This window comes from Branchiostoma belcheri, unplaced genomic scaffold (genome assembly GCF_001625305.1).
Source record: "Branchiostoma belcheri isolate BF01 breed outbred unplaced genomic scaffold, Haploidv18h27 scaffold145, whole genome shotgun sequence".
NCBI lineage: Eukaryota > Metazoa > Chordata > Leptocardii > Amphioxiformes > Branchiostomatidae > Branchiostoma > Branchiostoma belcheri.
This window is the reverse complement of record NW_017802880.1, coordinates 193,107-207,679: the sequence shown is the minus strand read 5'-3', so window position 1 is coordinate 207,679 and position 14,573 is coordinate 193,107. Positions and strand designations below refer to the sequence as shown.

General features: G+C 39.0%; 1 protein-coding gene across 1 annotated transcript in view; it reads left to right on the top strand.

The window, feature by feature from the left end:
• Positions 1-7,675: 7,675 nt before the first annotated feature.
• LOC109464989 (tripartite motif-containing protein 3-like) overlaps positions 7,676-14,573 on the top strand; it is a 14,514-nt gene continuing 7,616 nt past the window's right edge. The window contains exons 1-2 of the mRNA XM_019762107.1: positions 7,676-7,961; positions 8,025-8,461. Of these exons, the coding sequence (XP_019617666.1) occupies positions 7,676-7,961; positions 8,025-8,461 (723 nt within the window). The remainder of the gene's footprint in view (positions 7,962-8,024; positions 8,462-14,573) is intronic.

Below are 14,573 nucleotides of genomic sequence, written 5' to 3'. Positions count from 1 at the left end.
AATTTGATCGATAACTCTGGTACTTGAAGGCATGGCTATTTCTTGTTCTCTTCTGGGCTGGTATTAGGTACTTAGTAGTTGGGACGTCCACCAGTTTATTAGTCATTTTGTACATCATGCATAGTCTGGACATTTTTCTTCTGTCTTCCAGCGAGACCCATTGTAGGTTTCTTTTCATTTCCGTGACACTGGCACCTCTTTCATATTGAATTAATTTTTCTCTATTTCGTAGATGGAACAGACGACGACAACATCGAACCATACCTTGTTTCTTACCACTTCGAAGTCACCCACTGTGAAAGCGCCAGTGGCCCGGGTCAGAATGAAAAGGATGCATCGTTGAGTGAAGATCACACCGAAATGTCCAGACGCTTAAAAGTTCCCTTAAGAAACGGTATGTTTATTGTTTATTTACATCGCCAGTTTGCACATAAAAATAAAAACAGTATGTAATGAATATGTACAACCAAATGTGCGGGAGAACCCAAGAAACCTAAGAGTTTATCGAGTGGGTTCTCCTAAAATCCAATTGTTTTATGACTTCTTTTTACACACGTGTATTGTAAATTGTAAGTGACAACGAAACAAACAAATTAAATCAAAATAGATACAAAATATCTATATATAATGTAGAGTTAACACGACGAACTAACTAATTGACTAAACAATAAAGTAAGACCTTATAAAAACATGTCAAATTGAACAAAAAACTTCCATCAGTCAAATCTTAAGTTATTATGCATAAGAGCAAAGGATAAACATAAGGAAGCAATATTAAATTGAAATAAACATAGCATAAGAAAACAAGGAAAACAAAAGCAAATCAAGAAGTAGTAGATGGCTTCTCTATCAGGTCAATTTTTAGATATCTTTTGAAAGTTGGAAGGGATTGACAATTCTGCTGTAAATGACTTAAGCTGTTCCAAATTGAGGGGCCTCTAAACATTATCGTGAACTGTTTCATATTCGATTTTGTCATTAGGCCACAGCAAGTAATTTTTATGGATGACATCAGCGCGCGCATTAATTTTCGTCTGATTTTGAAAAAAATTTGTTGCCCTCTGACAGTGGCCAACATGCCGAAAATGGGCAAATATGTCTGTTGCCATGCCGGAACGTGGATGGCAGATAACCATGAAGAGAGGAGACAGGAAAAGGCTCTGATTTAATGTTTTCTTTCTTACTTTGATGCAGTGATATGTGATGCTGGCTGTGTATATGTGATGTTCCCACTGAATCAAAACCATTTGTACAATGATTGAGTCAAAATTTGAGAATGTAGGAACCTGGTTTTTTTCGGCCCGCCTTGTTTTTTTTCGCCTGCTCGCATTAGATTTGGAGTCTGCGGAGGATGCCATCCATAGAATTTACATGCTGTGGCCTTATGTCTGTACTCAAAGAACAGAAACTGGCCGTCTCATTATCATGACTCTTTTCTTGACTGTGGCTTTTTTTGCTATCCATTGTTCTTTACAAAACTGCCTTTGCATGCTTCAATAACATGATTCTTAGTTTCTTTCTAAGAAATTAAAAAGTATTACAGAGTAGTGTTCAATGACGGGAACACCAAAACAGCCAATCAGGGCATTTTTATTTATTGAATAATTGTACAATAAACGTACGATATTTTGGTAGATATTATCATTTCCCGGTATAACTAAACCAAATAATTACCTAATAACCAAAACCAAACCTTAGGAATACGTTATTGGAAAGGTTAACACCATTTAGCGAAGGTATGGGGTCGCGAAACTCCGACGAAGTTCCGATTGCACATTGTTGAAAATACATTGAGTTATGATACAATTTACAGCCTTTATGTCTTGGACACATATGGCTAAACCCGAAGTCATACCATTTAGATACAATTACTGCTCAACTACGACAACGACTACAAGATATTTACATACAAAATTGGCATTGCGATATTCAAAACAATTCCAAACTTTCCTTTCTTTCTACTCTGAACAAACACTATAAACAAGAAAACTACCTTTCAAATATAAAAATACTTGACGTACGTAGCGCAATCACAAAACTCAGAATTGGCTGTCACAAACTTAGTATAGAAACCGGAAAATTCCTTAAAATTCCCAATGACCAGAGGGTTTGTCCATTTTGTCCAGAGCTTATTGAGGACGAATATCGCTTTTTGATTGTGTGTCCTAAATATATTAATGTACGCAATGTACTATACACTAGACTATCAGATTTTTTTCTCGACATTCACTACAATGAACTTGGAAAGAAAATTTAAATACATATTGACTTGTGACAACCCCTACATACTATACATAGACTGCATGGATATTAGAAACTCCTCCAACGATTGTATATTAAGTTGATATCTCATACTAGCCACCCACTTTTGTATTAGATTAGCCTTATGAAACTGTAGTTGACATGTACTTGCTTAAGTTAGTAGATGCCATACCTTGTATACACTGTACAACTGTTGCGCAATAAAGTTATTAATATGTCTAATAGAAGCGCTAAGAAGAAGGTCCAACGGCATCCATGAAGACACTTTACAAGATGAAGAGTCAACTCATACCAAGGAGGATCATGATACTAGCATTTCGCAAGACCCAAAAGACCACTACTATTCATCCATTGGTGACCACGACTATACCTACATCGACAACACATCAGTAGCGAGTAGACAAAATGTAAAAGAAGAGAGAGGTTCGGATTCCGTCACTCATGGTCTAGATCCATCCCAAACAACCGAGCCCATGAAAAGCACTTTACAAGATGAAGAACTTGGAGGTAAACTATACTTCCCTAATTACCTTCCCCAAGAAGGTTATGTTTTCAGAGGCGTTCGTGTGTTCGTGTGTCTGTGTGTGTGTCCGGAAACAAGATAACTTAAAAGGCTTTAATGGATTGACTTGATATTTGGTAGGTGGGTAGGTCTTGATGAGACCTGGAAATGATTAGATTTTGGACCCCCTAGCGGCTTCTTATCGTACTGCAGCAGAACTTCCGGTTTTGATATCTTATGACCTAGACATGCTAGGGTGACGAAATTTGGATGAATGGCATTCTTTGTTAATATAAGACTGTGTATATATAATGTGAAGAATATGATCAACTGATATAATTCATGGAAATGCGGATCCTATTTGCATAATCTGGGGGAATAATCTATAATTTGTCAGTCATAAAGACCTACATCATTTGGCGAAGGTTTGAGATCGTGGAACTCTAGTATTTGTGGTTTTGTAGTAAATGCATGCATGTATGCCCCTTTTGCTGTGATAATATAGGTAGTTTTCACTTATTTCCAGACTTTACTGCTGGTACTGTATTGGAAAAAAAACATATCTTTTATTGTCGTATTTCTGTTTATTCTACAAGTAGAAAGCTAATACTGGCCTACATGACTTTTGTGTATTACGGCAGATAATATTACTGGACGTGTAAAATAATATACCAAATGTAACGTTGCGAGGTAAATCTATCTAGTGTAACAGAGGGGGGTTTATAGGCGCTACCAACTGACCCGGCCGACGGGTCTAGACCTTTTCTGGCAAAGAGTGCCGCTCCAGGGATGTCGAATTCGGATGATTCGAGGACGAATCTTGAAAAGAAAAGGGGAGTAGTGTAACAGTGGGGGGTTTATATATAGGCGCTACCAACTGACCCGGCCGACGGGTCTAAACCTTTTCGGCTGAGTGGTTAGATCGTCTGAGTCTGAAGCTGGTGCTCGGGAGGTCGTGGGTTCGAACCCCGGCCCGGGACCAGGAGGGTTTTTATCTGTTTCTACTCACTCCTTCTGTTTCTTACACTAGCAACCACGTTGGTCCGCTGGCTTCGGCATATCAGAGATGTGGCAACCGCCATCTTTGTCGCCGCCTTGATCGTCGTCGGGCTGTTGCTGGTGACGGGGGTACTCCCTCCTGACGTGAAGCACGCTGTAAGTTTACCGATTTAGCCCTTTGCTTTCGCTTGACTACTTAGGCCACACCGACTTAATTTTATGGATGGCATCCTCTGAAAACCCCCAAAGTAGTGCGCGCGGGCGAATAAAAAAAGTTTCGGCCAAAAATAAAAATGCTACTAATCTACAGGGATACAAAGCAGGTATTGTGAATTTGCGACAGTACATAGCGACGTATACGACAAGCCGGCACATGCTGGCTTTTTGTGGAATTTATGAATCGGCACTGTGCGTATGTACTGAGTTCTTGAGTCATGGAGCTTCGGTAGCCTGGGTGCCGTCCTCCGGAGTTACCATCGGCTCCGTATTGTCGCTAACTACCATGGACTACCCAGGCCAGAGCCTCGGATCGGAGGACGTGATTTTTTTTTTTTGAACAGGCGAAAATCAATGCGCGCTGATGTCATCCATAAAATTAAGACAGTGTGGCCCTAGACTGGTCATAGATCATAGGTCTAAAAAAGCACAGACAATATCTGAATATAAACTAATTGAACGTTAGATTACTCTGTTATAATCCTTTGGGGACTTTGTTCTTTTGCCATCATCTGGGGATTTTTCATAGTGCATTCTTTCTGCGATACACGGCTTGTGAATGCAGAAAATCTGTGTGTATCTGTTCCTACCTGTTGCACACAAAAAAAAAACACTACAGAATAACAAAATTTGAGTGAGTCCAATTTTTGTGTTGGAAATTACAGTTAAATCTTGCTCATAATTACAGAATTATTGAATAGCAAAGTTCTTTGATCACAACCATTTATTTTTTATGAGCCGACGTTTCGATGACCGTCTGTCATCTTCATCAGGGCAATTCTGACTGGTTTACTGTGCACTGACGCTAGATGTTACTTGGTGCATAGTGCACTAAAGGTGTTACATAGTTCACAGTGCATTGTTACTTGGTTCACCGTGCACTTAAGCTAGTTTTTACTGCTAACAATGCATTTCGGAACGTAGTGTAATTGTGACATACATACTAGGCATTGTTACATCATAGGGACATATGCGGTTCCAAATGTAAAGTGTTTCTATATATAATATAAAATTACCCTGATGAAGATGACAGAAGGTCATCGAAACGTCGGGTCGTGAAAAATAAATGGTTGTGATCAAAGAACTTTGCTATTCATTCGTTTACCAACCTGATGAAATTATTTACGGAAACAGAATTATTGTTGTGAAGTCGCTACTGGCAAACCTTTGAGTACATCTATTCTACCGTAAATAGTTTTATTATGTTTGTAGATTGATCCAACATAGCTTTATTACAAATATTGGTACACATAATTTTTTTCCTCTGACGAACTTTCGGCGGCTACTATTTTGCGTTCACTCAGAAAACCCTTGTCCTGTGGAGCGCAACATTTGTTGTTCTGCACATACAGTAACATCTATATAGCACCCTGTATAGGTACGATCTGGGGGTATTTCTCGTGCAACGCTTCACACCACAACGAAACGCAACGAATGCGGAAGTAACCATGCCACTGCAGGGCAAAAAAATTGGGGGTCTATGATCTAATTAAGACATGAAATTATCGAAAAATATTGTGCCAACTTCCGAAACGGCAGAGAAAAAGGATACAATTTCGTTCCTAATTAAGAAAACTACTTTGTTCCCAGGTTGGATGTGCATGTACATGTAGCATGTAGCATGTACATAATAGTGACATGTGGGGTCGTGTGGTGTAGCGGAACCTAGAGGTCCCGGGTTCGAGTCCTGACGTGCCACCGATCTTGTGCCCTTGGAAAAGGCACTTTACACGACTTTCCTCAATTCGCTCAGGTGAAAATGAGCATTGTCCTGTCATGTATTTGCCCCCTGTGTTGGTGACGGCATTAATATAAGTTGAAAAAAAACTTGAGTGTGCCGTCACCACGTCTGGTGATTACATGTTGGAATATAAAAAAATAGTGACATTTGCCTTTTTACAGTCACATTCTGGACCAGGTACAACTCAGTCTACTACTACATGGCCATGGAGATCTTCATTTGATGCTCCAAACTCTGAAACAATGGTAGGTTCAGGCACAACTGAAATTGGAGAGGTACGTAAATGACTTTTCTTATGTTACATTGTACGAGTAAATAACTTTGCTCGACATAATGATTATCTATATTGATGAATAATTACTGTATAGCAAAACTACTATTAGAGGCAAGTGTCTAGTGCTGTATACCTAAACCCACATTTAGGTTCAGGTCCGGATTCAAGTCCAGAGGTTTAGGTTCAGTTCCAGACTTTTAAGTCCAGACCTAAACCCATGGCATATACAAAATTGCATGTTGGCAACCTTGCAATGTTGTATGGGTGAAACTTTGGCCACATAACATGGAGGCCGACACTTCACGATGCCCGATGGCAATGTTTTCTTCATTTTGCAGCAAAGTTTTTGCAATCTACAGAAGGTTTTAGGTGGTTTAAGAAAAGGGGTATGTGAAATGGTCTTTTATGGTAATAAGTCCGGACTCGGTTCTTGACTTTTAGGTTTTTTTGGACTTGAACCTAAACATTCTTACAAGTCCGGATCCAAGTCCAGTGAACCGATATGCATCACTACAAGTGTCTATAATTTTTTAACCAAAGGTGTCGTCAAACTCCAGCTCTAAGCATAACATGTCAACAACCACGGCACAGACAGAAATGAATGGAGGTAAGACCATCATATCGCCTATGTAACAGTGTTATACTGTACCCCATGTTACATAGTCACGAGACGATTGCGCCCCCCCCCACCTGCTCAGAAAGCTTGTAGCTGTTTACTTCAAAGCATTTAAACTTCATGGAGGTATTGTTTTTGGTGCATCTGTGTGTGTGTGTGTTTGCGCAAATTTACTTCAGAAAGCCTTTATGGATTTTAATGATATTTGGTATGCTGGTAGGTCTTAGGAAGCCAAAGGTAAAGGTTAAATATGGGCCTCCTGGTGGCTGACCATGGTACTGCAGCAGAACATCCGGTTTTTGTATCTTTCGCGAGGCAGGGAAAACAGATGTGCGGGATATGCAACAAAACACCAGCACACGTGTGGAGGCAGCGCGCCTGATTAATGAGGTACTCCCTCTGGAATAGGCTAAATGTGTCATGTCTATTACAGCCTGACCTATTTCAGGCCAAAGATTTGAAAACAAAAACCTGTGTTATTTTGTTCTGTACTGTAGTGTAGTGTACTGTGTAAAAACATTTACAAAAACTCATACATTTCATGGAGGTATGAGATCTCCGAATTCTTGTTTAGGAAGTGCAAATTCCCAACAGGATCTCATGATTCATTTTCTCAAGTAACGTTAGCACCGTAATTGAAGGAATATGAACAGTTCTTAGATGTTTGATGTTGGTTGTTTTTTCTCTTTTGCTTTTGACATAGTGCTTTTTACATCGGAATAAAATCAGAGCATTCCCAAGATCGCAACATCCAAACCCGGAAATTCTGTTGCTGTACCAAGAAACCAACACTACAATTTGTTTTATGTCTTGGATAGCTGACAACATACCGAATTTCACAAAAATTCATTCATAGCCTTTTGAGTTGCGCTATTGAACAAAACATCACAAGGAACTAACCCTACCGAAACAGCTTCCAGGCTTCTAACAAAGAAGATGTCACATATTGATTCAAAATATTCTATAACAATAATAATGGTAATAATAATCAAAAATCAACTGCAGGGATTTACTAATCAATCGATCGTTGTATTCTAGGTAGCTTTAATGATTTATTTCCTAGGTATGGAGGTCAAACCAGTCAAGGCTACAAAATCCTTTGATGTCGAGGGGCTTCCACTCAAAGTCACTGTGTCTACAAGTGGGAGGATAGTCGTGATGTTTGGAGGCCGTAGAGTCGGCATCTATGACAGTGAGGGTATCTTCATCATGTATTTCTTAACATATATGAAAAAAAGACAGGGAGAGACGATTAGCATTTTCCCGCACGATGTTACTTTTGGCAACCTCGACAACAACAACGACGTTTGGATTGTGGGTGGGAATAAGCTGTCCCACTATATCGCGCTGTATGATTGTAGTGGACGCTTTAAATACAGTTTTGCAATTCCTCGCATCTCGGAACCTCGTACACTTGCCCTGAACAGATTGTCCACTCGCGCCATTGTGACAGAGACGGTCGAACATCGCGGGGCGGTGAAAGTCTTCGGTTTACACGGGATGCTCGAGCGAAGTTTTGGGAGGCGGCAGGGTTTGACGCACCCGACAGGCATCACAGTGGACAGCGAGGACTCTATCCTAGTGGCGGACTCCTCCACTGCCTACATCTACGTGTATCGCAACAATGGACAGTTCCTGTTCAAATTTGCAGGGAAGGGGACCAACAACGGCCAGTTGAGCCTCCCCCTTGACATCTGTACGGACAGTTCTCGTCACATCATCGTGGCTGACTCCGGAAACAGGCGGGTGGAGCTGTTCACAAGCCGCGGGGAGTTTATCCGCCACATCGCTACCGATGTCGAGCCTCTGAGCATTGCCGTCGGTCCAGACGGACAGATAGTCCTGACTGAAGTGTTGAACAAGAAAGTGACCATTTTGACAAACTATTGAATTCTTGTAAGACCACAGCAAGTAATTTTTATGGATGACATCAGCGCGCGCATTAATTTTCGCCTGATTTTGGAAAAAAAAAGAAACCTTGTTGCCTTCTGACAGTGGTCAACATGCCGAAAATGGCAAAGAGGTCTGTTGCCATGCCGGAAGGTGGATGGCAGATAACTATGAAGAGAGGAGACAAGAAAAGGCTCTGATTTAATATTTGGTTTCTTACTTTGATGCAGTGATATGCTGACTTTGTATATGTGATGTTCCCAATGACTCAAAACCATTTGTACAATGATTGAGTCAAAATTTTAAAATGTAGGAATTTTTTTTTCGCCCGCTCGCATTAGATTTGGAGTCTGCGGAGGATGTCATCTATAAAACTTACTTCCTGTTGCCTAAGATTAGTTTCTACGTGATTTTGTCCACTCTTTGTGTGAGATGGAAAACTTCAAATTCCATTGTAACGTGAATGCTGTAGACTGATAGAAACAATCAAGTTTCTCTTTATTCTTGTTAAACATGTTGACGAGTAAATAGAATGGCACATGCTTAGTGAAACTTAAACTTTTTGACATGGCCTATCGGTCGGCAATAGAAAAATGTACTGTTTCTTTCTCGTGTCCTTGTTTTTGCGAAATGACACAACGCATGCCTTCTACAACTATACAGATACATGTGCGCAATAAATATGAGCAAGTTGTGGACAGTTGCCACCACTGAAAAAGTCAGTAGATTGTAAATTTCTTCCACTTTTTGAGCCATAGTGGCTTAGGCTGATTTATGCAACACATACCGTAGACGTTAGACTAATATACGCTAATAAATTTTGAGAAATGTGGACGCAATTCAATTTTCAGATTCATCAGATTATTTCAAGCTACAATAACGAGATCCTAGCCCACTTTTTGTTGGACCAATGACAGCTTTGGTTGGATAAAAGTAATAGGTGCAGTTCAAAACACATTTATCTAATTTTACATGATTAATACGTCTGGACGCAATCCATGTACTTATACATTTTGTATACAAGGCTTATGCATACAATTGGCCTGCTTCAACTGTTATATATATCACTTACCAGTAAATACAACAGCAAACGCTTAAATTTTTTTTTAATATCGGAAGTTTTAACAGTAGGGCAAGTAGTAAGAAGTGGCGAGTCGTTTTGAGCAGTAGAGAGAGGTAGAAGCTGTGATTTGTCTCTTCTAGGAAGAAGAAAACAAAATTGTGGTAAAACGTGAACAATCTGTCGCGATGTCTGGAGTAGAGGGTCCGTCTAATGGTAAAGACACTCGCGTCCCAGACGATAGCCAGGAAGAAAGGGAGAATTCTCACGGCTCCACACAGACAGAAGAATATGGTGACGGCTTCATCGAGCCATATCTCACTGCTTACCACCTTGGGAATCTGGATGCAGAACTTCCAGCGGAGATCGAGTCGTCTCAACAGGAGCCAAGGTGTCATCATGATGCTTCTTTCTCGAAAGGTGAGATTTCTAATGTGTAATTTTATTCGTAAATAATTCCATCAGGTTGGTAATCGAATGAATAGCAAAGTTCTTTGATCACAACCATTTTTTTTCACTTCACAAGCTGACGTTTCGATGACCGTCTGTCATCTTCATCAGGGCAATTCTGACTGGTTTACTAGTTTACTAGCTAGTTCTTACTGTTTACACAATTACACTACGTTCCGGAATGCATTGTAAACAGCAAAAACTAGCTTAAGTGCACTGTGAACTATGTAACACCTTCCGTACACTATGCACCAAGTAACATCTAGTGTCAGTGCACAGTAAACCAGTCAGAATTGCCCTGATGAAGATGACAGAAGGTCATCAAAACGTCGGCTTAAGAATTAAATGGTTGTGACCAAAGAACTTTACTATTCATGTAATTTTATTGCAAGAGTTCAGATTGACATTGTGTGTTTTTACAAAAAAAATGTGGTAAAATGCAATACATATATAACTTGTAAATATTGTAGTGCAAAGGCCGTGGAAGACGAAATACATTTTATTTCAAACTGTTCATTCCATAACAACGCTCGAAATGAATTGACTATTCAAACTTCTACAATTTATCCCAATTTCTCTAAACTTACAAACCAAGAAAAAACTATTCTTCTTCTAACTTCCCAAAACCCACAAATGTTGGAAAAGGTGGGACATTACGTCTTCCATGGTTTACAAAAGAGAAGTCAAACCATTCAGACATAGTTTTGGACATAGTTATAGTTCTAGACAGATACCTTTATCGTAGACTTTAACTATTTCATTGTTCTTTTATGTTTTGTAATTTTCAATTAGCCTCAGGGTACGAATTTGCAATAGACTTTTCTATATAATACACTAAAATCACATACTGGGTTATTTCATGAGTTGGAATTTGGCCTCAGGGTTGTAGCGAGCTTTACAAATACAATACATTCAATAGCGTGAGAGTTTATAAGAAATACAACTAACAGTACGTAGGATTTTACATACTGCTCCCAAATAGGTATTCTGTAACGTTATCTGTATATGTATAGCCGGTATAACCGCCTTTCGGCGTAACACACCAGCTTCGCAGGCACGCGGCGCGGCGGCAGCTGGCTATATTTCACCGATCGACTTGTTACACCTAACCCTTGAACTTTTAAATCTAGACTTTGTTTAAAGCAATCTAATGACAATGCCCCTACTGTACTTGGTGACAGCGAGTTCCACTCTGCAATAGTTCTAGGAAATAATGAATTCTTGAACACCTCAATCCAAAATTGGTTGATAAAACTCTGGTACTTGAAGGCATAGCTATTTCTTGTTCTCTTCTGGGCTGGTATTAGGTACTTAGTAGTTGGGACATCCACCAGTTTATCAGTCATTTTGTACATCATGCATAGTCTGGACATTTTTCTTCTGTCTTCCAGTGAGACCCACTGTAGGTTTTTTTCCGTGAGACTAGCACCTCTTCCATATTGAATTCATTTTTTTCTATTTCTTAGGTGGAACAGACGACGACAACATCGAGCCATACCTTGTTGCTTACCACTTCGAAGTCACCCACTGTGAAAGTGCCAGTGGCCCGGGTCAGAATGAAAAGGAGGCATCGTTGAGTGAAGATCACACCGATATGTCCAGACGCTTCAAAGTTCCTTCAAGAAACGGTATGTTTATTGTTTATTTATTGTTTATTGTCAGTTTGCGCATAAAAATAAAAACAGTATGTAATGAATATGTACAACCAAATGTGCGGGAGAACCCAAGAAACCTAAGGGTTTATCGAGTGGGTTCTCCTAAAATCCAATTGTTTTATGACCTCTTTTTACACACGTGTATTGTAAATAAGTGACAACGAAACAAACAAATTAAATCAAAATAGATAGAAAATATCTATATATAATCTTTTCTTGGCTTATTTTGCTTCCCATTGTTCTTTAAAAAACTGTCTTTGCATGCTTCAATAACATAATTCTTAGTTTCTTTCTAAGAAGAAGTATTACAGAGTAGTGTTCAATGACGGGAACACCAAAACAGCAAATCAGGGCATTTTCATTTATTGAATAATTGTACAATAAACGTACGATATTTTGGTAGATATTATTATTTCCTGGTACAACTAAACCAAATAATTACCTAATTTGCATAACCAAAAACAAAACCTTAGGAATAGGTTATTGGAAAGGTTAACACCATTAAGCGAAGGTATGGGGTCGCGAAACTCAAGTTCTGATAGCACATTGTTGAAAATCGTTCATAATACGAATAGTTTACCAGAACAATTCAACAGTTTATTCAATTTAGACATTCACCAGCACAATACGAGACAACATAACCAATTAAGGCCGATCAAGACTAAATCCACACAAAAACAATTCTCAATAGCATATAGAGGCCCCATCGTCAGGAGCAAGTTAAGCCAACTGCTACAAAACTGCCAGTCAAGTCCTGTTATTATTTCTGTGTCTTGATTTTGTTTTTAATCAATTATTTCATTATATAGTTTAATTTTGATGTTTAATTCAAATATGTTTTGTCATGCATCATAGTTACCTTTGTTTGGGGTAGGCCCTTTAAAACCACCTAGGTTTTCGGCCTACCCCGCATATTCTCTTATTGTTATTGTTACCTTCGCCAAGAAGGTTATGTTTTCAGGGGCGTTCGTGTATGTGTGTGTTTGTGTGTGTGTGTGTCTGTCTGTAAACACGATAACTTGAGAAGGCCTTGATGGATTGTCTTGATACTTGGTAGGTGGGTAGGTCTTGATGAGACCTCAAAATGATTAGATTCTGGACCCCCTAGCGGCTTATTATGGTACTGCAGCTGAACTTCCTGTTTTGATATCTCATGATCTAGACATGCTATGGTGATGAAATTTAGATGGTAGGTAGCTCTTGTGCTGGGAAAGAAGTGACGTGAGTTTAGGCCCCCTAGCGGCTTGCTCTGGAACTGCAGGGATAAATTCTTGAAAATATTCAAAAGGGGATAACTCAAGAACCGGTTGACGGATCGTTGTGATTTTTGGTATGTAGGTAGCTTATGTGATGCTTAATATAATTGTGTGACAATTATGCAAATATGGATGTAATTTGCATAATTTATGGGGAAATTCTATAAATCAGCTGCATTCCATGATAGGACAATTGAAGCTTGTGACATTGGTAATTGACAATGAGAGAAACACAGGAAGATATTGATTATGTTAATAATGACTTAATTTGCATAATTAATGAGAAAACTTTATAATCATGTAATGATAACTGCCACTGAGTGGAATTTCATACTTGTGGTATTTGAAAGTTAAATTGAGGTGAACATCATTAAACATAATTTATTCAAATCAGGACCTCATTTGCATAATTTATTAGGAAATGCTAGAATGCATTGTTTGTTAATATAAGACTGTCTTTTGGTTGAAATTATGATAAAATGATATAATTCATGAAAATTAGGTTCCTATTTCTTAAATCAGGGGGGAATAATCTAATCTAAACTTTGTCAGTCATAAAGATTAACATCATTTGGCGAAGGTATGAGATCGGGGAACTCTAGTTTGATTATGTAACTTTTTTTATACGTGCAAATAATAAATAAACAAAAAAAAACAAAATAAAAATTGTTGAAACTACATTGAGTTATGATGCAATTTACAGAGTTTATGTCTTATAGAAGCGCTAAGAAGAAGGTCCAACATCATCCATGAAGACACTTTACAAGATGAAGAGTCAACTCAAACCAAGGAGGATCATGATACTAGCATTTCGCAAGACCCAAAAGACCACTACTATTCATCCATTGCTGACCACGACTATACCTACATCGACAACACATCTATAGCGGGTAGACAAGATGGAAAAGAAGAGAGAGGTTCGGACTCCGTCTCACATGGTCTAGACCCATCCCAAACAACCGAGCCCATGAAAAGCACGTTACAAGATGAAGAACACAGAGGTAAACTATACTTCCCTAACTATCATGAAAGTTCATCTGCGTTGGTACTTACATGTTGAAAGTTAAAACTTTTGGTCCAACACAAAAAATTCACCTAGACTAGAGCTTTCGACCAGTCACTCTGGTCTGCCTCAGTAGACTGACCCAGTGAAGCTTGTCACGTGGCTTCTCTTCTTTGAAGTGTGACATCAACACTGGGTCAAAGGTATCTAGCTGGTATACAGACGATGTCGGCCCCTGTTCAATGACCCCTCTCAAGGGTCAGTCTACTGAGGAAGACCAGAGTGACTGGTCAAAAGCTCTAGGTGAGAGAATTTTTTGTGTTGGACCAAAAGTTTTAACATGTAACTACCAACACAGATGATCTTTCATGAGAGGTAAACTATACTTCCCTAATATTTGTAGTTTTATAGTAAATGCATGCACGTGTGCCCCTTTTGCTGTACTAGGTAGTTTTCACTTATTTCCAGACTTTGCTGCTGGTACTAAATTGGAAAAAGAGACCATATCTTTTTTTGTCCTATTTTGGTTTATTCTACAAGTAGAAAGCTAAGACTGACCTACATGTGTATAACAGCAGATAATATTACTGGACATGTAAAATAATATACCAAATGTAAGGTTGCGAGGTAAATCTATCTAGTGTAACAG